General features: G+C 33.3%; 1 protein-coding gene across 7 annotated transcripts in view; it reads left to right on the top strand.

The window, feature by feature from the left end:
- The window catches only part of MAP2K5 (mitogen-activated protein kinase kinase 5), a 301,668-nt gene that overhangs the window by 65,646 nt on the left and 210,775 nt on the right, over positions 1-25,247 (top strand). For all 7 annotated transcript variants that reach the window (XR_004232393.1, XM_012543497.3, XM_023498214.2 and 4 more), the window contains 2 exons: positions 1,799-1,847; positions 8,211-8,275. Coding sequence is in view for 6 of the 7 variants with exons in the window: in XM_012543497.3 (XP_012398951.1) it covers positions 1,799-1,847; positions 8,211-8,275 (114 nt within the window). In the remaining variant the exon portion in view is untranslated. The remainder of the gene's footprint in view (positions 1-1,798; positions 1,848-8,210; positions 8,276-25,247) is intronic.

Raw genomic sequence — 25,247 nt, 5'->3', positions numbered from 1 at the left:
CCCTCCTCATTTCTGTGCCTAAGCTTCCCTGGCTTCTCTTCATGTTTTAACCTAAATCCTGCCTTCTTCAGAAGGCCTTTTTCAGTCTATCCCTGCCTCTTAAGCCCCACTCCCCTTTGCTTTTCATTGTATCCTAGTGTTTAGCACAGTGCAGGCACATAATCAGCCTTTAATAATAAATAATTTCTTTATTGATTGAATTACATAAATTTAACCCTTCTTTGAAAGCCAGTCATATGTTTTACTTTTTTTACTACAATAATAATAACATTCTTTGGAGTTATAATCCCTCTTATTCAGTGACAGATGGTAAGGTTTTATGAGTTATCTTAGTTCTGAATCTTTGTCCATTGTGTACTTACCTAATTCTGTGAAATTGTTGTACTCATTAACTAGGTGGTAAAATTGAAATTTATTAACATTTTCTCTTCTCTAGTATCTGTAGGGATTCTTGGGATTCTTAGTATATTTCATTAATCTCATTTATTTGCATGGATAAACCAGTTTTCTATCATTCATAATACCTTAACTTGGCAGATAAGTCTAATATGAGGCACTATAGTATAAAAAGAAAGCATCAATAAGGTTCACATTCTGATTGCTAGTTACTAGCTAAAAGTCACTCCCTCTTATGTGCCTTAGTTGGTCAGCACGGTATAATGTCTAGACAGCTGACCTGGGTTCTAGCCCTGTGTCTCAGACATGCTGCCTACATGACCTCAGCCAGGGCACTGAACTGCTTAGTGACTCAGGTACTTCTCTCTTAGGAGAAGAATTGTCTCACAGGGAACTCTAGAAGTAGCATTAAAATTATTTACACAGACATATCTATGCATGGGGATCTACCTAGGGAAAATGATTCTACAGAATCTAGTAAACAAGTTGACTAGAATTGGAATTAGAGAATCCAGGTTTAGACCTGAGTGTCCTGTCATTTTGACTTGTTTAACCTTGAAAAATATCCTTATTTGTAAAGTGAAGGTATAGGAGCAGTTAATCACTAAGGATTCTTCTTGCTCTAAATCTTTGCTCTTCTGATCATATGAACCCTATAATTATCATCTTTTCCCAACAAAAAATTTCATTGCCTACTGTATCTAGAATTAAGAATTGGACTTTTGGCCACCATGATAATTCATGCTTCCTTAGAGCATCTTAAGACTGTAGACCAGGAGTGAAGAATGTCTGACCCATGGGCCATATAAGACATGTGAAATCATTTGATCTGACCCTGCCAAGGCAACCGCAATTCCAGTCATCACATTAGGGGTTAGTTAATTAAATGTTTGACCTAATATAGATGGCTAATTTTTAGGTTGGTAATTCTGCATGACCCATAAATGATGTTATAAATGTTCCCCACTCCTGTTGTAGACAATAATCTTTCTAGTTTATGAATTGACAGCTCTCTGCAAATAATAAAGTCTTACTGAAAAATACCAGAACAATGGAGTTAGTTTCTTGATAGATACAGATAGATTTGTAAAATTCTAATAGGGTGGAATTGTCTCTTAAAATATCTTTGCTACATTTTATGTAAAGCTCTATTGCAGAGCTTTAACTTGTTCAAATTAATGAATGACAAATAGGTAATAGTAATCAATTTCCAAGGTCTTTATAAATAATTTTTGCTGTGTGTACCATCACTGCTTATAATTTTAAAATACATGGGAGGAATTGTTTAAAAAAATGTGTCCCATTTATCTGTATGTTAAAGGTACTTTGAGCTTACGGTTTCTCAATGTGATTCTTAATGCTGTCAGACCACCTTGTCATTGAACATATCTTGCTTTTCCAGCTTAAAGAAGTCTTCTGCTGAATTGAAAAAAATTTTAGCCAATGGCCAGGTAGGTGTCATTACATGTAAGATGTAAACATAACAGTGACTTATAGTTGTTCAATTTTTCAGCCATTTTGTTTTTATAAATACGGTTCAAGAATATCTTTATGTCATAAATGAATTACGTGGTTTAATTTGATTGGCAGAGATTGCCACACATTTTTCAAATAGTGCTAATGGATTTTCACTCTCAATGGATTGAAGCACCATATCCATCCTACTGCCACCTCTGTTCAAAAAAAAAAAAAAAAAGTTAATCAGTTCAAATAACTGTGTTGATCCCTAGGTTGTTCAGATGACCTTTGCATTTCAAAGGTCACCAGTTACTTTCTTCTTGGGCCTTTAGAAAAGGGAAAGAAAGATACCATCTCATTCTGAACTACTTATTTTATTTTGAAGCTAACATTTGCTTTTTAGGGGAACAGAATTATAGGAGACCTTCTGGCATTTACGATTCCTTGGCTCTAGGTGACCTTGGTCTACCCAGGAGGCCATCAGAAGTCAAATGGCCTCAACTAGCAATTGATGGACAGGTAGACCTTTAGGCCAGTCATTTCTCCCTATTTTTGATTCAGGTAGATGGATGGATCTAAAGAAGTATAATGCTTTTAAATGTATACTGGTAAATTAAGCCACCTACAGGATACTAGATTCTTCAATAGCAACATAAATAAGTTTTAATGTTTGTTATAGTGGGAGCCCTTTGATAGCCTTGGAGGCAGGCACCTGTCCATTGCGATCAAGCCTGCCTATTAGGCTCTATTGACTGAGACATCTGTGTCACTGCAAATAAAAGACTCTTATTGATTTTCTTAACTGCTGTTCACTTCCCCTCCATGTTTCGAAGGCTGAAATCTTAATTATCTCAGATGCGTATTCAGTGCCTTCTCACACTGACCTCTCCGAGCCTCATTGGCATTTCATGAATTGAGTGCTGGTAGTGGAGCATGTCAGGAAGACAAAGCTGCCTCTTCACACTTGTCCTTTACTATCACCTGTAACGTTGTGGCCTAATAGACTCTGGCTCTAATAGAGGACGATGGCAGCAGCAGGCCACTGGACACCTTGGTTGTTTGTTTTTTAGCACAGAATCCTTTGAATATGATTTTAGAAAGGGTTGGTGAGGTTTTTGGCGGCTATAGAATAAAATAAGCTTGATGAAGTGAATTTTTCAATGTTATACAGACTGTATAAATTTGATCTCCTATATTCTAAATACAAACAAGGAGCATTTGTTATCTATATATCATTTTCATAAATTTGATAATCTAAAATATTTGTTTAATCAACCAGAGAAATTGGCTGGATATAATGCACACATTTGGCCCTATTTTGTATACATTCATTTATAACTAATTTGAAATAAAATTTGCCTCAAAACAAATATGGGAATAGAATACACAGTGTCTTTTTTTTTAATACTGGTATTTATTTAATTCACTTATAAAACACACCTGTACCCTTTATAGTATAAAACAATTATTTTAAAATTGTTCTGAAGTACAAATATTGGCAAAAATGTGTTCTGCTCAAGTAGTGGCAGACTAGTTATAATAGATTTCTTTTTAAAATTAAATACCATCAGTCTTTATCCACTGTGGGGTAAAAGAAGAAGTTTATTATGAATGTTCAATCATAAGTCAATCATCTTTGTTACAATATAAATTCTACAAGGAACATTTTTGAAGGCATAAAATATTGAAAATTTTAAGGCTATGATAGCCTTAACTATTTATTTTTCAAATGTGGCCTTTAGTTTTTCAATTTTTTATTAATTAAAGAAAAGAATATTATAAATTGACCAAATAGCTCCTTCAGGTGAGTAAGGACATGGTGGAGTGAATGAGCACGTGTTGTTGGATAATCCCAAAGTGAGTAATGATGCAGTCATGTAGGAATGGGCAGTGGGGTGGATTGGTATGTTTCTTCTGACTTGAATGCTGGCTCTGATTGGTGTGGGATGTGTGAGTCACACTTGGCATTACTTTAACATTTGAGCGGAGTTTTTTTTTTTTTTTTTTTTATAATTTTGGTGGTTTATGCTCTCAAGCATTAATAATGATTTGCCTTTCCACTAGTCTCCACTTAGGTTTAATAAGGAATTCATATTAATCATTAAAAGAAGGAGACATGATTCTTCAAGTTAATCAAATATTGACAGGTTAGAAATAGCTTTCTGCCTAGGTTCATTGATATAGGTTATGTGATATAAATATTTATTTCTTTTCTGTCACTCAGAGTAAATGCCACCAATTGATTCAGCATTGATATAGTGTCAACAGTTCATAAGAAACATTTGACTGGCTTGTGTTTTCCGATTAGTCTCTGCTCTATAAAGTGGGATTTACTAAATCTCTCCAATTGTCTGCTCATAGAGTGTGACTGCTTTCTAAAACCGTTATTGCTTCAATTTGTGAAGCAAAGGTCCACTGATAAGACTTAGTTTCTGTCAGAGGTTTACATATGAAATAAGGATTAATTGAGCATTTTGGTTTTAATGATTTCTAAGAGATGAGCACTGATTCTTCCAAAGACAGGCAAACATAAACAAAGAATGTTTTGTTTGCTGATCCATAATTGAATTTTATTTCCTTTTCCCCATTAATTCCATTAATTTTGTGTCCAATCAAGTTTCTCTTTTGAAGTTTAGATTTTAGTCTTTGGTGGTAGAATCATTGTTTTTATATTCTCTGTATATGCTGGAACCTTCCAGTTTTTTAGTTAAAAAAAAGTAAAATGAGTTATTTTTTGCATATTTATTAGACATTTTAACTTAAGCTCTGTATCTCATATGCTTTCTGGCATGTATTTGCTTCCTCCCAGTCTACAGTATCATCTCTTCCATATTATTGTTTCTGGCTTTGCAGCTGATTACAAGTATCTAAGAAAGGTCAGATTGCAGTTTGTAGTTTTACCAAGAAAGTTCTTGAATCTTTTCTTCCATGCTTGTCTTCTCCCCATTACTTAGACAATTAGTCCAAGTTGATAAGGAATTGTTATTGCTGGTGTGTCAAATATAAAATCACAGATATATAACTTAACTTCATCTTATAACTTTGAGTTGTTTTGAGACATTCATTAACTTTATAAAAACTGTCCACATAGAAAATCTGTCATACATAATTTTGTCATCTGTATATAAAACTTCATATTGAATGAGAAAAACTTGAATTCTTATCTAACTTAGAAGCCTAAAGTTCATATCATAATATATTGGTACTTTTGCTTTCATTGTGAACTTATTTCCTTTTAAGACAACTAGAAAAATCTTTTGTAACATTTTGCCCCACATTTTGTTATCTTACATATGTTACTCTCTCTATTAACTTTTTTTCTATCTAAATATCACTCTTCTTTAAGTACTATAATATATTATTCCTACTCTACTGGTCACTTTTTTCCAGCTTTTTTTTTTCTTTGACTCTTCACTGAAAATTCTTTCTGCCACCTCTAGGACTTACCTGGTTACTGGCTTACCAGTTCATAGTTAGCTGTGTGTATTTCTGCATTTCCTCCTCTCTCTCTTCCTTTCCTTTCTTTTTTTCCTCTCTACCCAGTCAGTATCTGCTATTCCTCATTAACTAACATTCAAATTAACACAGAACTAAAATACATTATTGTTCTTTGGTGCAGAATTTTATTTCTTAGGTGAAAAAGCAGATAAATTTGAATATTTCTCAGTCTTTAAAAAATTACTTTTTACTTATGAGACATCACTACTATAGATTCCTCTATGCACCTTTAGCAGAAAAACACATTTTCCTACCCTGGCTTCTATTTGAGTTAAACTTTTTAAGAAATTACATGGCATTGAATCATGCCTGGTTTTCTTATTATTATGTAAACTTGGCAAATTTTGATCATAAATAGGAAATCATCAGGATGTTTTCCAGTGTCTTCTTAAATCTAACTGTGATATTCTTTAAACTCAGATTCTCTGACTTCAGAGCCTTTTTATCCTGGATGTTTTGAACTCCAGATTAGGAGTATTGAGTATGTCACTTCTTATTTTTGTAGCTTGGGTTTTTAAGCTAGAAATTGGGACAAGACAAAAGGTGAAAGAGTAATGCTCCTTTTTTCCTCTCGCGCTCCCATCAGCATTAAAGCTATATGCTGGATTTTTGTTAACATTTATTCACTTTTTTCTTGATTTGTCTTGATCTTCTAGGCCAAAGATTACTGACTTTTTCCTGAGGGGGATACTTTGATTTACAGAAATGTTATGCTACCTAGGGTGTGTATTGGAAGTGGGAAGAAGTTGGATTGCTCATCATGAAATTGCTAAACTGGGAGTGAAGAGATGGAGAAGACTAATGTTGGCTATATTTTCCTATCCCTGGAGAATCCCAAAAAACCTTGGATTGTGACCCATTTATCCTATTTGAAAACTTTTAACTCAGAATTGATGAATATTTTAACATGAACTAGATTGAAATTTACCTTTTCTAAAAATTATCAGCCTATATATAGGTTTGCTCAGCAAAAAATTAATAGCACAAACTACATTGTTGGAGACATATTTAACCTATTTCAGAAATCTTTTACAAGGATTATAGGATTTTGTTGACTTGCCAATAGATATATTAATTACAGCTTTTTGTATTTTCATTAAAGAGATCCAGCAGAACCTTTGCTAAGAAGTTAATGATTTATTTCAAATTACTTTACTTTTAAAATGTGCTATACTTGAAAGATAATAGTAAAAATTTTTAAAGTGCTCTAAAACTTAGATTTGCCTTCTATCCACCTAATGGTAACAGATGAAATTTAAATTGATATTATTTCCCAACAAATATCTCAAGATATATTTTTCCATATATTCATTAATGATGTAAAATTTATAAACCACAGACAATCCCACAATAGGAAAAGATACTAGCCAATTTCTCTGCTTTGTCTTTTTTCTCCACTGAACTAACTGCAGCAATTAGCTGATTGTAAATAGCATCAATCAGTTTGTACTACAATTAATTTGGGTGTTGAACTGGCCTCTACACATTAATCTGTCAATATGTTTTTTAGGATTGTTTGTAGAATGGCTTGGTAAGGAAGCTGTTTCTGTAACCTGCACTGTACTTTTAATTATCACAGCTCTCAGAAGCCTCAACCTCTGAAATGTATAGAAGGAAAATATTTCCCTTGATAAATGAAGCTCTGGTTTATTCATTTGGTTGAAGTTTAGAATAGAGAAAAATATTTAAAGTATTACTACAATGGTCTGAAAGCAAACTATTTTTTTCCAGGTGATATTGAATTAAAAACTCCATCCATTTTCTGCCCATGCAAGGCATACAATTCTCAGGAAATTAATTTTTTTTTTCAGGGCTTACGATGGCTTTTCCCTGGCTTTAGCTGTGTGGAAACAAGACTTTTATTGAATTTGTTTTAGTGAATAGATAAAGTTGGCAGTGAATTTTTAAATGACTAGACCAAGTTTGTAGAAAATTACTGATAGCATTAAATAGATTCTGAGTGATCTTAAGCATGTGAACAGTAATTGCTTATTTAAAAATACTTTAAAACTCTCAATTATTATTTAGTGAGCACTAAAATGAAGTGCCTTCTACTTGTGATAAAAATTTGATTAATATTTGTATTAGAAAAGATTGCATAGAACCACAAGAGTTGAAAAGTCAAATGAATATTATCATGGTGTATTGCATCAACAAAAATAGCTTTAGTTTGTTGGTGTTAGATTTCTATGCCATTTCCCCCCTTTTTGCACTGTTATATGTGACAGCATGTACATTTTAAAATTCATTACTTGGACATTTTCCATCAGCATAGGATGTCTTCTACCTGGCTTTGTGCCACTATGTTATTGCTGAATATTAATACTGATTCACCACTTGCAAAGTGCAGCTATACCTTGCATTTGGAAAATCACTGTAGGTTATCCAATTAGTTTGTTGTGTATTAACTTATTGAATTCTTCACATGGATTGCTTTATAGATCATTTGTAAGATGCTAATATTATCTGTGGTTTGTATGTATTTCTTTTTTCATTCTGGCTTTGGTTGTGTTCATTGCTATTTGGCTTTGGTTCTTTGCAGTACTGGGGATCCTTTTCCTATCAGTATCTCTGACCTGACCCTTTTGAGCTATGTTATATCATTCCATTTTGACACCTTTTATCAAACTTTAATGAAATGACCCAGGCAAACAAATTGTCATTAAACTTTCCATCACTTTGTCCCTTGGTATCGTCTTTTATAAATTGGACAGCAAATGTTGTATTGATCTTCTCGTTCTTGCAGCTGAACTTGAAATGACCCAGACTGCTTGTTGTTTATGGCCCGGAGTGGCTTTTCCTTGACATTTCCATCCACAGCATGACACCCCTTTTGTTTTTCTTTCTTTCTTGTGGAGATGAATGAACAAGACATACGGTATCGAGACACCCTCGGTCATGGCAATGGAGGCACAGTCTACAAGTGAGTAGTCCATTTTGTTTAAACTTTCTGGATCCAGTTTAACCAAAAGGTGATTTGAACTGTCTATAACAAAGATGTTAAAATGACCATCAGCTTTTATTTTCATATTTGACTCCAGAATTGTACAAGGCATCTATTTTCTCAGAAATGGTGGAATGGTGCATTTATATTGCCTTTTAAATATTTCTGAGACAGAGTCTCTCCTGGGTGAACAGTTAATAGGCCACCTTTAGCAAATGCACCTTTAACTGGCCTGAAGTTTAATGCATTTTTCCTTCACTCCTTTTTTAATACCATTATTCCTTTTAAACTTGCTAGCACCCTATATGCTAGTCCAATGTTTACATCAATGCCCAATGGAAGCAAAAGCTTATAAATACCATTGCTTTGCCCTGTGTCAACACTCTGAAAGTTATTAAAAAACCTTCTTCCTGTTATATTTCCTTCTCTCTTCACTTCACTCCCCTGAGAGATTTTCTACACATTGATGAATATGTTAAGTTATGAAGTTCTTCCAAATTTTGGTTGCTTTGCTCATACCCTGAAGGAATGTTCATTTTAATATTTTAAAAATTGTAACAGCTAAGGAGTAGTTTTCTCGACAGGGAAGTCTTTCTTATACAATAGTAAAAAGTTTAAACTACATAATGTAATATCTGGTACTTAATAGTCTTCAGTGGTGTATGAAAAATATTCCAGTAGGAATTAAGAAATCCATACTCTGTAAGAAAGCCCTGAGGGAGTAATAAAGCTTTCCTCTAGAGAGCTATTTACCATATATACAGTAATCCTGCATCCTATTATGATCTTGTTTATACCTTAGACATTTTAACTTTGATAGTAACATATATTTCCAAAGTTGTAAAATAACCCATTTATTTTCTAATTGGTTAATAATGTCCTTAGATCCTTAAGTTCTGACTAACAGCATGAATACAGATGAAAATTACCTTATAACTGCAAAAGGGGCATGTTCTTAGATTCCAAGAGGGGATGTCCTCACCTTGACCAAATCAAACCAAATGTTTCTTGGAAAATATTCAAGTCCTTAGCCTCAGGTTCAGTTCTTTGAGCTATCTGGAGAGTCACAGATCTGGACTTCACCTATGCTGTCTGACTTTAGTTCTGGTCAACACCTGTTCTAAAAACATAGTACTCCTGTTATGATATCTTAAAAAAGAAAATATTGATCTTTTGTGAGAAACAAAATATTTACATCTAAGTAATTAAGTGATTTGCGGGGGTGACAATTTTAAATTAAATTTTTATGTTTTAAAATAATAGAACAAAAATGCTTGCTGTTTTTAAAGAGGTCAAAGACCACAGTTCTGTTTCTCCCTGCCTGTCTATTTTTCTATAAGTAATTTTTCTTCATTTCTGTCTTCTCTCCTTTATCTTTATGTTTAACTTAAATTGTTCCCTCTCATACCATTGATGACCAAGGACAGAGCTTTTCTAGGAACCATTTCCTATCATTCACTGTAGTATTAGGGCAGTTACATGACACAGTGGATGGAGTTCTGGACCTGAAGTCAAGAAGACTCAACTTCCTAAGTTCAAATCTAGCATCAGACAACAATAACTGTGGTATTATTGTCCATTTGCTAAGAACTTGGTTTGTCTGTTTTTTTTTTTTTTTTCTGCTCAGGCAATTGGGGTTAAGTGACTTGCCCAGAGTCACACAGCCAGGAGGTGTTAAGTGTCCAAGGCAAGATTTGAACTCAGGACCTCCTGACTTCAGGGCTGGCACTCTTTTTCCTGCGCCACCTGGCTGCCCTTGCTAAGAATACTTGGATGAGGTAGAAAAGAGCAGGGGATATGAGTCCCCTGCACAAAGCAATAATCAGTCTCAATAGTCCTCCTTCCTTGGGCCCTCAAGCTGATAGCCAGAACCAGAGAGCTGAGGGAGAGGGAATTCTTTAAGGATAAGCTTGAGGATACTTCTGTTTTGTTCTCTTGATTCTTCTTTGGAGCCTACTCAATAATAGAGTATTTGAAGAATAGAGAAAAAAAAGTAGCTAAGGTAAGAAAGTTGGTCACTAATGAAATGGTAGGGAATATTTTTTGTCAAGTCTTCTGAATCCTGAATGAACTTAGTGATTCTTTTATTATTTTTAGATATAGTCTAGAAATGTGGCATTCTTTCTTTATTAAATTTCACATTGTGCTTCTCCCTATTTTATGTTTCATTTCACCAAAAATGGTAGTATGTAACCCTCAAAATATGCTTATCAAAGGCTATGTTGTGAATTCTAGGATAGAGACAAAGAGAAGTTTCAGTTCTTCAAAATTTTATGCATTAAAGCTAACAAACATCCACATACATTTAGAATCTTAGTTCTGTGGAGAAAATGTACAAAATCTGTGTGCTGATGTGAGTTTGGGGAAAATATCTCTCCAGAGACAGTAGCCTTAGACGTCAAAGAAATGTAGCCTGCAGGATTGTGTAATTAAAGACAGAATCTGACTCCATCTCAATAGGAGGTCTGACACTATCTCTGTCCTCCTGTCTGACCTAGACATTCTGATGAGATTAAGTAGAGACCTCCTACTCTACCTAGATGGTCTGATTAACTGCGGGGCAACACTCATCAGACCAGATCTTGGGTGACACCAAGGTTATTCCACAGTTAAGAAGGTCTCTCCTCCATCGCCACCCCCCAAATCACTTAACATCCTTTCTCTATCGCTCAACCCCTGAAATAAGGAATTTAGCTGTGCAACATCACCTGAGAGGTCCCTTGGGCCTTCTTCCCTAAAACTGTAGAAGATAAATGTATAAAGTTGTATGTGTGTGGGTGGATGAATGCATATGCTTGTGTTTGTTCTGTGTATCTTTCTGTTTTGTGGAATTGCTAGCCTTCTAGCAGCTACCCCATCAGCTGATGCTAATTCAACTTTTTATCTTCTGGCTTTACCTCTTGGTTTACTGACCTTCAGTCAAAAAGGACTTGTCATTCAGATAGCATACTAAAAATAATTATAATTTAATATAGCTTTATAAATGGTTGCTTATCCATATTGAGTGATCATTTTCATTGTCTTAATACTTCAAAATTTCATAGTGAAGTTATTCTGAAGCATAAAGAAAGTAATAATTTCATTTGCTTTGTTGCCTTTGTAGTCCTTTGAGAAAGACACAGTGAAATTCTTATTATTTATTATCTTGTCTGGCTTATTTTTCCATTATCTTTGACCTTTATTCTCACTTGCACCCCTTCAGGTTCTTGGTCAGGTTTGGTTGTTATTGTCCATGAGTGAGTATTCAGGTTTATGGCTCGGTATAGATGTGGTGTTGTTTGACAGAAACTGGGGATATATTATAGCATAGTATCAGAAAAACAAACATTTGTTGTTTTGTTTGACTTCCTTCCATACTGTGTTTATTTTAATGGTGTGAACTACAAAAATGGGGCTTTTTAGATAAACTGATTATATTATAGGGTTCACTAAATAAGTGAGGTCAAAATTTTTTTAAGTCATGCCTTAGTAACAAAACTTCTTAATGGCCTTTAATTTTTTTCTTGTGATAGGTGATTACTGGTAAATGCAAAGTAATAATTTAAAACTCTAATCAGTACTCCCACTTACAGGGGAAGGAGAAAGAGGAGGAGATATTTTGAGCATGTATATTGGTCATAGGTTATGAGTTTTTAGGAGCAAGGTATCCTGTGGGGCTACAAAGCATATTATTAATATTGAATAACATTTCTATCCTTTCAAAAATTGGAGATAGTCCTGCCCAGCAAAAGAAAGCATAGAGAAAGCAACCCTTGTAATAAAATAGACAAGAAAAAAAAGCTGTTGCTTTTCATGTTTGTTGTATCTTTTAAAGAATTGAGGCATTTTTTTAGGGTTATTGTTTTGGTTTGGGAAGATTATAGAGAAAATATCATAAATAGTTCAAGCATATTCACTGTTCCTAAAAAGAAAATTTTAGAAAAAGGAGAAATTGAAACATAAAATTTTTCTTTTTAGGTACCTTGTCATTTCTATAACACTATAGTTTATAATATAAATATGGCTCACAAATCTTATTTTTCTAGTCATTTCATTTCTACATTCTTCCAACCTGTATTTCATTGACATGGGCAACTCCCAGTGTGGGAACTCTCTCTGCTGATTCAAGTCAGCAGCTTCTCTGGAATATAGTTTTAGAGACAGAGGATGCAAGTTGTAAGTCAGAGGACTAAGGATCAAAATCTGGTCTTGCCATTTGCTAGCTGTGTGATCTTAGACAAATTACTTTACTTTTCTGGGCCTGATTCCTCATCTATACCATTGTACAGAGACAGGATTTATTTACATGAAGAAGAAATTAAATTTTTCTAGTCAGATCATATGATAATAGACCTAGAAGGTTTTGGTAAAGTCATATCTTGATGTAGACCATTTGGCTAAAAGAATGGACAATTCTATTCAGTTATGTAGGTCTTGCAAGGAAGTGGTTTTGCAACAGCTGTCATCCATAGAATATTATAGTATAAAAAAACCTTTTTAGCATTGCATTTATCTATAAGGAAAGGCAAGAAATTAATCCATTCATTAGAGTCAGACTATTCAAGAGAAACAATTTCCCCTACTTGTCCTTATTTGTCTGAATTTGCTAGTGCTATTATTATTATTATTTGCTGAGGAAATTGGGGTTTAGTGACTTGCCCAGGGTCATACAGCCAGGAAGTGTTAACTGTCTAAGATCACATTTGAACTCAGGTCCTCCTGACTTCAGGGCTGGTGCTCTATCCACTGCGCCACCTAGTTGCCCCATCGTAGTGCTATTATTAACTCAGACATTTTAAAATGTTGAATGATACAAGGTCAATTGACTCAATATTTTGTTTCTCTCTGTTCTTTGATAATGTCTGAAGTGGAAGTAAATTGATCCCATTTATTTAAAGAAGATAATAGGATAAATTGAAGGTCTCATATGTTGGGTTATTTGATTAATTAGGCATTAATTTAATGATGCCTAGCAGAGTATAAGTTCCTTGTAGTCAGAGACTTCATTTTGTCCTTATATTCCCAGTGACTAGCATAATACCCTGAACAACGTAGGTCCATACAAAGTATTGTTGAATTGAATAAAGTAGGAAAAAAAAAACTTCTAAATATCCAGAGAAAGACAGTCTAATAAGATATGTCAGTTTTTCAAGGACTGGCCTTGCTGAGGTAAGAAGAGCTCATGAATGGGTGTCATGCAGGGTGCTATGTTTTTCTACCTCAACAAATTTTGCACACCTTCTTTTGAAATTATACAAGGATTCTTATTTGCATCAATAAAAGGAATGTCTTATACAGAATTTAATATTCTTCAACTACCTCTTCCTTCAAACTTAGAACTAGTGATGATAAATAGCCTTAGAGGGTGGAAAGGCATCATTAAATTATGATTTTCAGATAATAGAATTCCATCTATTCCATGCCTTATTCTGTTTTATTTTATGTGACATGTATTGAACATTTCATAATACCAAGAAAGATCTTATATTCCCTATTCTCAACATATTTAAGGATGCCAAATCAAAACAACATACTTGATCTGAAATCATCCAAGATCTCACTCTTAACCAAGTTCTTTAAGGATTCAGGGCATCATTGTTCTATATCCTACTCCTTTTTTGCCCAAAATGTGCTTTGGAAATTAGGTATGATATTTTAAGTGCTGTTTTAATAAATATTAGCCTATGATTTAGGATAACTTATTTGGTTTATTTTAACTTTAACCTTCTGAACAAATGAACAGTCTTATCCTGTGTTGAAGATCATGTTTTAAACTAGCAAATAAAATATCTGAATCCAAAATTGAATTTTTCTATATGACTGGATTGTACTAAAGTACCGTATGGTGGGCAGATATTTATGTTTTGGGAAAAATCAATAAGCATTTGTCAAATAAAATTAATTAGGTGTGTTTCACTTTTGCCCTTCTCTCAGTGTTCACAATTAGAGGTTCATTTCAGGAGACAATGTATGTAGTATTGATTAGAATCTAAGAAATGAACCTGAGTTCATGTGATTGTATGCATCTTTTTCTCCTTTGCTCCCTCTCCATCAGCCCCACCACTTTGCTACAACTTTACACTTAGTCATATCCATTATGGCAATGATGTATTATTGGCATTCAGCAAACATGACAGGATGTCACAGGTCACTGAACAGAAATTTTCAGACTCTGTTTCCACCTGAATTAACTATTATTGAAATAGTTTATTGAGATTGAAGTATTGATCACTCTTCATGCTAACCTTGGCTTAAAGGAAGGGGGAGAAAGGGAATAGTGGTGTTTTTGAAAGACACTAAATTTCATTTTTAAAAATCTCATTTATATAGTCTTCCCCTTTCTCTTTGTTTTATAGCCTCTATAGCTTTATTGCTTGGAGAAGGGGTATGTTGACTTTAGTTTTATGACATTATAATTATATTTCAGAAATTCACTTGATTACTATGGGTAACGAAATTGTCCCAGCATATTGGTTTGGCTAATATTGCTATACAAACAACTTTTCAGTCAATTGAGTCTGGAAAAAAAAAAAAATCAATACCTTATAGTAATCTTTCCAGTGAGGACTTGCTGAATCTTTGTTTTACCACCTACATTTCTTTTTAAGAAAGAAAATTTTTGAAGGGCAAAGTTTTGTACTAGTCTTGTAGTTAAAATCTTTTTTTATTAACAAACTAAAATCATTTTATTAATAAACTAAAAAAACAGTATGAATGGGTAAAGTTAAACAAACTCTGACAAATATAAACAGAAGGAGCCTTGGTCTAAGTATATACTGTTTTGTTAGAAAAAATTTTAGAAGATTTAAAATTACTTATAGGTTTAATATGAGCCAACAAGGTGATGTAGCAAAACAGAGCCAAAAAAAAAAAAAAAAACCTTAACACGATGCAGGTAAATTAGTGAATATATAGTGTCATAGTGTCCTGATTATAGAAATTAATAGCTCTGTTTTTTCAGTACTGAATAGACCACAGTTGTGGTATATTGTCAAGTTAAGATACATATTGACAAACTTTAAATACATGTAGAGAAGGACAACCATATTCATGAGGGCTTAGGAAATAGTATCCTTTCTTCTTTTTTCTCCCATTGATATTTATTGGCACAAGAATTTGTAATGTATACCAGTATGGGGTAAAGAGATGTTTTAAGATATATTCCCCTCACTCAAGAGCTCACATTCCAACAGGGTAGATGATTCATGAACCTGAATAAAAGTTAAATGAAGCAAAATATAATAAGTAGATTAAAGTGTTACAGAGAACCAAAGTCACACCAGAGAATGTAGTTGAGGTATGAAAAACAGTTTTAAAGAGTTGAATTAAAGACCAGGGAATTCATGTCAGTTACCTAAAAATAATTAAAGAGTTATTGTGTAAAAGGGTGTTAGAAATTTTTTGTTGTTGTTTATTCTAGAAGCCTGGATTCAAATAAGTTTGTAGAAGTTCAAAAAACATGTGGCCCAGAAAAACTTTCATCATGCCTTGCATATAGTAAACATGTAGTAAATAGTATATCTTGTAGAATAGTCTATACTGGAATATAATGAGCTTCCATTTAGTTAGAGATGTTTAAGCAAAATTTAGATAGATAATTATCTGTAGAAACAATTCTTCATCTAATTGGAAATTAGCTTGGATAACTTCTAAGGTTTCTTTTAACTCTAAAATTCTGTGATTTTCTTTTAAAAAATTTTTTTCTTCTTTCTGAAGTAAATCCAGCCTAGTTTTGTGTTTGGATTATTCTTTGGATCTATTTATATGAATAAAAACTTAAAATTTAGTAATTGAATTCACAGATTATTTATATGGTTATACTATTGTATGTGATGCATTTCTAGATGCATAACAAACTTTCTAATTTTTCTCAGTTCTCTTATAGTAGTTGATGTGTAGGGAAGTTATAGGCTTTTGATTGGCTACATAGCAGAGGAAAATATTTGTATCCTATGGCATCTAGAGTATTTACTTAAATTGCTTTTTTGAAAAATAATTCACCAGAAAATCCAAAAGGCATTTACTGTATATACCTTCCTGCCACGATTTTTTTTTTTCTTTTAACTTTATCATTGATCACTTGGGTCTGAAAGGAACCACCTTTTTGTGAAATTGCTACCATATGGAATGTTTAAAGTCTGGTATACTAAAATTGGGAGAGTTTTCTGTATTTATCTAAAACATGCATAGCATGCACAAGTGTTGTTCAGTCATTTCAGTCATGTCTGACTTCATGATCCCATTTGAGGTTTTCTTGGCAAAGACCCTAGAGTGGTTTCCAGTTTCCTTCCCTAGTTCATTTGACAGATGAGGAAACTGAAATAAACAGAGCTTAGTGACTTGCCCAGGGTCATACAATTAGAAAGTGTCTGAAGCCAGATTTCAACTCAGATCTTCCTGGCTGTAAGCCCAATGCTCTATGCACTCCACCACCTAACTGTCCTAGGTACATGAGTATACTTAACATTAATTTTTAGTGAGGCCTTTTTTAAAACTTTGAACTATACTGTCTCTTCTTTCCTCAAGCTACATTAGTCTTTTTATATTCTGAAAAAATTTTAAAGATCATGTGACTTTATTGCCAAAAGCAGAGTTGATAGTTTTTTGTGTTACTAAATCAAATAATGAAATGAAAAATGTTCAGACAAAATTAGAATTTGCTTTAGGGCACAATCAATATAGCATTTTAACAAGCTTAGTGTATTTGGAAAATATATATTGTGTAAGGTTTTCAGACATACTGATTTTATTATGTCTGCTTATTGTAGCAGCAAAGTGTAACAATAAACTTAGTCAATAAACATAAAGCCCTGATTAAACCATAATTAAATTTTGAAAAAAGTTATCTAAAAACTAAGAAGAAAATGTATTTTTCCACTTGTCATATTAACTAAATGATATATAATAGAACTTTGCTAGTAAATAAGTTACATGGAATACATTTTGAAGGTGGATATTTAATTGCCCCTCAATTTTTGTCTCTAGGAGTTTCTTAGATTAGAGCATTTCACTGCCTTACCCTCTGTGGCAAGGGATTAAGTAGGATAAATGAAAGTTTGACTTGTTCTCTTTAAAACCTACATAAACTGTTTTGATACTCTTCCTTCCCAAGCTTAAAGAGGGACTTTAATTATATTATAATTATTACAGTTCTGTGTCTTTATACTTTTATTGTACCTTGAGATTTCATTGTTCTTTAAACTTTTCAAGGTGTTCTAACATCTATCATCTCACTTTGTGTCTAACAACATTGTAAGCTAAGTAGGACAAATATTTGATCATTGAGAAAACTGAGGCAGAATAGTGCCAAGTGCCTTTACCTAAGTACTAACAGAAAACTAGTTTTAAAAAAAAAGTTTGACTACATTTAAGAGGTAAATTTAAGTTGATCAGATTATGTCTTCACTTATAAGAATATATGCATTATCAAATAAATGTACTATTTAGATATTTTGGTGAATTGTCACAACAGTTATTGTCATGGGAGCTATTAATGAAAAAAACTTGGGGTATGTTGATACCATGTTAGGCGAAAGTAACAGAAAAGTTACGAAAAAAGTTACGACTAGCATCTGAGAGCTAAACTGGGATGAAGACTCTTTGATAAGATTGACTTTTATGTATCATAGGTTATTATTCTTCAAAACGTCTTCTTTTACACTTCTGGAATTTCTGAATTTTTTTTTATATTGCCTGAAATTCTACCCCTTCTTAGAAAGTTAAAAGACTATTAATCATATATATTATCATGATTTAGTTCAGTTAGACTGATTTCCTTCTGAAATAGACCTGTATTACTTAGGAAATATTTATTTTTATTAGGAATGTATAAAATCTTACCAGATTCAGACATGTGAAGAGGTATTAGTACCTGAGTTATATGTTGTAGAATGAGAAGTACACTAGTATATTGATGGAAGATTCAGAAAAAGAAATGTAAGGGTACAAAAGAAAAAATGACAGAAATTTTGCCTGAGGAAGGTTCTAGGTCTGCTTCAGAAGGTAAAACTTTATTCCTTCCTCCCCTAATACATAGCTGGTACTAATGATCAGTTAACGTTATTCACCAAACAGAGTGTTTGGAACCAGCTTTGGGACTTAATCACTATTGATAAAGGACATGAACAGACAATTCTCAGATGAAGAAATTGAAACTATTTCTAGTCATATAAAAAGATGCTCCAAGTCATTATTAATCAGAGAAATGCAAATTAAGATACCACTACACACCTGTCAGATTGGCTAAGATGACAGGAAAAAATAATGATGATTGTTGGAGGGGATGCGGGAAAACTGGGACATTGGTGCATTGTTGGTGGAGTTGTGAACAAAAAATTTTTTTTTTTTACAATTATGTTGTACAAGAAAAATCTAATCAAAAAGGAAAAAAAAAATGAGGGAAGGCAACAAAATGCAAGCAAATAATAACAAAAGTGAAACTACTATTTTGTGATCCACACTCAGTCCCCACAGATTTCTCTCTGGGGTGTAGATGATTCTCTTCATCACATGACCATTGGAATTGGCTTGAATCACCTCATTAAAAAAAGCCATGTCCATCGCACTTGATCATTATATAATCTTCTTGTTGCCGTGTACAATGTGCTCTTAGTTCTACTCACTTCACTTAGCATCAGTTCATGTAAGTCTCTCCAGGCCTTTCTAAAATCATCCTGCTGGTCGTTTCTTACAGAACAATAATATTCCATAACATTCTTATACCACAATTTATTCAGCCATTCCCCAACTATGGGCATCCACTCAGTTTCCAGTTTCTGGCCACTACAAAGAGGGCTGCCACAAACATTCTTGCACATACAGGTCCCTTTCCCTTCTTTAAGATCTCTTTGAGATATGAGTAGAAACACGGCTGGATGAAAGGGTATGCACAGTTTGATAACTTTTTGAGCATAGTTCCATATTGTCTTCTAGAATGGCTGGATGTATTCACAATTCCACCAAAAATGTTTCAGTGTCCCAGTTTTCCCACATCCCTTCCAATATTCATCATTATCTTTTTCTGTCATCTTAACCAATCTGAGAGGTGTCAGTGGTACCTCAGAATTGTCTTAATAATAATTGTCTTTTTTGCATTTTTCTGATCAATAGTGATTTAGAGCATTTTTTCATGTGACTAGAAATGGTTTTAATCTCATCATCTGAAAATTGTCTCAAACAAACAATTTTTCAAATATTGTCAAATATGACAACCTTTAGGTAAGTTAATGACTGCATGCGCTCTGACATTCCAGGAGGACTTGTCTCTCCTATTAAATTAATGCGTGATTTTAGCAATTTTGATTGTAATCTTAATATCCTTAAATTACTTATGAATTTACTATCCTGTACTTTATATGATGAGATACTAAATTAGGTTTGGTGAATAATTGTTTCTGCATGCTTGATGCAATTTTCAGTGTGTGCGTGTGCGTGTGTGTGTGTGTGTGTGTGTGTGTTGTATCCATACATATTTATATGCACATGTATATCTTAATTATCCAGATGTCAAGAATGTTCCTTTTGGTCACAAGCCACACAGTATTGGCTGTTCTTTTGAGCACGTAGGTTGGTTTTTGTCTTTTTTATTGTCAACATATAATGATGCTTTTCTTTTCATAGTCTTTGTTGGCCCTTTTAGTTTTTTCTGCTTGACATATCTTTATAAATGAAGCTAGTTTTCCTTTCCCTCCCCCATTTCCATTCCTATTTATCATGTTTTTAAATGTATTACAAACATTTAAAGAAGAATTGACTGTTTGGGTTCCCTTAGCAGCCTCTCAATTAACCTCAAAGGATTTTATAAAATCATAGTTACTTAATTTTTATATCATCTTGTTAGCAGAATGAAATACTATTATAAAATACCTTGCTAGTCTACAAATATTTTTGTTTTGGTTGGTTCAGACCTGTGATTCATACACATTCATTGTGATTCATTGGTGTAGTGTGGTGGTATCAAACTCAAATAGAAGTATTTGTGCACTAACCTGCACATTTGTTTTGACATGTTTAATGTTGGAACCTCCTAGTGAAAGTGTTCTCCCAATGTAGACCAGATACATTGTAATTCAATTATATTCTTTGTGCACATGGAATATATGTGTATGTGATGGAGCATGGCATATTGGAATCAGATTCAAGTGCCATGTCTGACACAGCATGACAAGATACCAGGCATTTAACCTCCTGAACCTGTCTCCTTTTCTGTAAAATGAGAGTAATGATAAACACCTTTTATATCAGCCTAACAAGGCTATCATGAGATTCAAATGAGCACATGATGTTTATAAAACACTTGAAAATTTTAAAGTGTTAGATAAGTAAGTTATTACTGTCATTATCATTAATCATTATGTGAGTATTTCACTATAAGAGAAGAATTGCATGAATTGTTTTCCAAAACCAGGATTATAACAATTGAATTTTGTACAGCTAAAGTTCTTATATAAAATCAGCAAAATACAACATAGGCAGTTAAATATTATTACTTGCATATTTTTTTCCTTTTTGTTTAGTCTTGTTAACATGGAATGACTATATTAAATTGAGTAAAAAAATTACCAACAAGGTGTATATCTGTAGGTATTAAAGCCAAGGGCCAGTTTCTTATATACAGCCCTCTGCAAATTGTTTAAAATGTGTTAGAAAGAACCATATCGCTATCTGCACCAGTGCTTCCTGCATTGCTGCAGGAAGATGACCCTTAGTTTTAGAGACCATGCCAGAGCACTCTAGTGAGTTCTGGTAAGTCTTACTAAGTTGGGAATGCTTCATGTACAGATCTAGTGACTTTCTTGTCATGGCTCATCATCAGAAATAAGAAATTTTTCCTGGCATGTGTAGAGCACTTAAAGGTTTGCACAGCTTTTTACATATGTTGTTTTCTGGTCATTCTCACAATAACCTTGCGAGGCAAGTGCTCTTATTATTCCTGTTTGACACATGAAGAAATAAAATTGATCAACAGATGATGAATATTTTTTAACCATCACAACTCATGAAATCATCTACCAAGATGTGGAGTGGCTGTTGCTTGTGTTGGTAGAGCAATGACTCACATCAGGAAAATCACAGCTCTTGAAAATTGAATTATCTCCCACAAAGGCAGTAGACAGGTTGTATTTTAAATTCAATGTCCAGAACTTGGTTTTATAATCTTGTTACTTAAGAGCCCTTATCTCTAACCTACGGTCATTGCTTACTCTTATCAATATATTGCTTATGTACTCTCAATATATGTTATATATAAATTATATATTTTAATGTTCTAGTGTATTATGTGCATTATAAAAATACACTAAACAAATTTTTAAAGGATTAAATGAAGATAAAATAAACAGTGCAAATTACTTTGCACTTCTTACTAAATATATAATTATTTACTTTTTAAACTAAATTTAGTAAATTTATTAAAATATAATTAGTAATATTTAAAATAAAATTTATTAGAGTAATTTAATTAAAATTAAATTAATTTAAAATTTATTAATTTAAAAACTTGCCTGAATCTGTTTCATTACTTGAAAATCATGAGTGACAGTGATCAAAAGGTTTGGTTCTTCATTCGGTTCTTCATTCACATTGTTCTGATATTTGATTTTAATAGCTGTCAGGAAATGGTACTTTATAGTAACACCTGGCTCCATTTAAAAGAAGTGCATCATTAGCTGTGCTTACGAAATCCTAACATTTTTCTTTTCTTTTTTTTTTTAAATTAAAGCTTTTTATTTTCAAAACATATGCATAGATAATTTTTCAACAATGACCTTTGCAAAACCTTGCGTTCCAAACTTCCCCAGTTGGCAAGTAATTCATTATATGCTAAACATGTGCAATTCTTCCATACATATTTCCATAATTGTCATGCTGTACAAGAAAAATCAGATCAAAAGGAGGGGGGTGGGGGGAGTGAGAAAAAACAAAGTGCAAGCAAATAACAACAAAAAAAGGGAAAATGCTATGTTGTGATCCACACTCAAGACCACACAGACTTCTCTCTGGGTGTAGATGGCTCTCTTTATCACACGACCATTGGAACTGGACCGAATCATCTCATTCTTTATTGTTGAAAAGAGCCCCGTTCATCCAAATTGATCATTGTATAATCTTCTTGTTGCCATACACAATGATCTCCTGGTTCCTTCTTACTTCACTTAGCATCAGTTCATGTAAGTCCCTCCAGGCCTCTCTAAAATCATCCTGCTGATCATTTTTTATGGAACAATAATATTCCATAACATTCATATACAATAACTTACTCAGCCATTCTCCAACTGATGGCCATCCACTCAGTTTCCAGTCTTGCCACTACAAAAAGGGCTGCCACAAACATTTTTGCACATGTGGATCCCTTTCCCTCCTTTTATGATCTCTTTGGGATATAAGCCCAATAGAAACACTGATGGGTCAAAGGGTATGCACAGTTTGATAGTCCTTTGGGCATAATTCCAAATTGCTGTTTGGAATGCTAATACTCATTTTTCAATCTCCTCCAACAATAATTTAAAGGTTTTTGATTGAAGTTCAGCTAATAAATTTCTGTCTTCCTTGGTGCCCACAAACTGAATGCAGAATGTTATAAAAATTGGGTTCACTGAAATTTGTTTGTAAGATTTTTAAGCAAATTAAAAAGTTCTGTTTCCAATTTTTAAAATTGTACATACATGATAGTTTTTAATAGACAACAAATATGACTTTTTTGGGTGAAAGGAAAGCTAACTTGAAATTTCTTGCCAACTGATGGCTTCATATAATATGTTAAGGGAGACTGTATACTTAGGATTAGGATTATCATTAGCAATATTAGGTATGAATCTATTTCATGTAATCTTGATAATTTTGACTTTATTGAAGAATTGAAGTGTCAGCTTAGCCATTTCCTTGCTCACTTGTGTTCCCGTTGGTCTTATTTTCAATTCAAGGAATCTTTTAATGTCCCATGTCCATTTTGTAAAGATTAGTTAAGTTAAAATTAAATAATAGAATATTATCTTACCATTTAACACAGCATGCACAAACTTCAGTATATCTCAATATGCCAAAAGCCAAGAAAGAGTTTGAGGGGCCATTTTGTATTGTGGGGCTCTTTTTCTTTATCATCATACATGACAACATAACCGAAAGAGAGCACTACTGCCAGTTTATTAATATATTAATTTTTTATTTATTAATATTAATAACTAGGAAAACTTGATTTCTTTAATTTCTGGATAAAAAAATAAACAGAAATTCTAATTTTCCCCCCCTAATTCCTAGTGAATCCCCAGCATCCCACATTGGGAACCACTATTTTAGATAGAAAATATTATAATCACATTGGACTGTGCTGTGGAAGCCCTTCAGATTGTGTCACATGGTCTTGTTTAAGAAAAAAAGCAGTCTAATGATTGTGTGGGATTGGTTGTTGCTATTTAAAAAAAAAACAAAAAACTCTCCTGGTTTATTTGACCCTGGCCATGACTTGCTTATTTCATGAAATCTGTTATGCACAAAAGTGCATAAAATGAAGATAAAGTGCCCTCTCTCCAGCCTGACAAAAGCCATTCCTTTGCAGAATGGTAGCTGCAGTGAAAGTAAATAAATGAATGGACAGCAATCACAGCCTAGTTGATGAAACTGTTCAATTAAAGCACAGGCATTTACATGGTGTAATTTCCCTAAATTGCCAATGAGCCCCTTTAGACACAACCAGTGTTCAAATTGATTTCAGCATTGATTTTGGCTGAAGCTGATAAATTTCTGCTTGTTAGTTAAAGTAATTTTGCAGAAGACTTTGTACTGCAGTATTGAAGTGTTCATTTAGCTGATGGTTAAAAGAGGAGTTATTTACAGAGGCCTCTACTGTTGTTCTGAGATGGGACAATTCCCCAATCATCTTTTACTTTTAATTTTTTAAGCTTCAGTATACCAATCAATAGGTGATTGAAACTGATTAAAACTTATCCAACCAGCTGCCTATGGCAGTTTAATTAGAAACTGGTTGATTCTTAAATTAAAGTTGTCTTGTTTTCATTGTGTAGCCATCTTCCAGAAGAGCAAGGGACTAATAGCTCTGAAAACTTAGTTTGGTTTTGCAATGGCATCTGCTAATTATATAATGTGAATTTCTCAAATGCTACTCATAAAACAATCTGAGTGGTTACCTATCTTTACAGAGCTTAGAAGCAGCAATATGCTCATTAGAGAATCCATTCGTTTTTTAGGCAAGACTTTAAGGTAGGCTGCACTGGATAATTCTTATGGGATAATAGTGTTTGAGAATTGACTTCTGATTTCATAACTAAAATATTTGAATTTTTCAGTTCAAAACAAAACTATAATTATGGCTCGTGCATTTTTTTTCCTTAACCATCATCAGATTGAAAAGTATATCTTGTTCCAATTTTGAGGTCTTAGTTTCAATAAAAAAGAAACCCTAAGGATGTAAGAATGAGAAATCCTCATGAGCTATTTGTTGGCTTTTCATCAGCTTTCAGGGCAAAATCATAGAGGAGAGTTAATCTGTTTTACATTTATTTAGGGAAGATAAACTTACTCATAACCAAATTATTTCATCCAATATGGGACAATTCTTTCTTTTCTCTATGGAAATGTGTTAATTTTTCAGTCACCAGGGATATATGGCATCTGGTACGGGAAAAAGGGGAATAAATGACTCACTTTGCAGAGGTACTTTTATTCTCTTGGCCCACTGGGGTACTATTGAGTGTGGTAGAAAAGGTAATTTAGTAAATAGTACCCCAGTGGCCTGAAAAAGTTAATGCGCTTTTGAAAAGTGAGTCATTCAATCGCTTTAAACTATTACTTTCTTAAAAATCAGCAACTGACCACATCCAAATATCCTTAGAAGAAACTAGAATTAGAAAATTTGGAAACAAGCAGTTTACATACAAATACTGCATAATAAAAGCTTTCCTAAAAATAGATATTCTTAGACCTCCAATTTTACAAGTTTACTTATCATTAGCTTTAA

This window comes from Sarcophilus harrisii, chromosome 2 (assembly GCF_902635505.1).
Source record: "Sarcophilus harrisii chromosome 2, mSarHar1.11, whole genome shotgun sequence".
Classification (NCBI taxonomy): Eukaryota; Metazoa; Chordata; class Mammalia; order Dasyuromorphia; family Dasyuridae; genus Sarcophilus; species Sarcophilus harrisii.
Note: the sequence above shows the minus strand (reverse complement) of the source record. Positions and strands in the feature narration are given on the sequence as shown.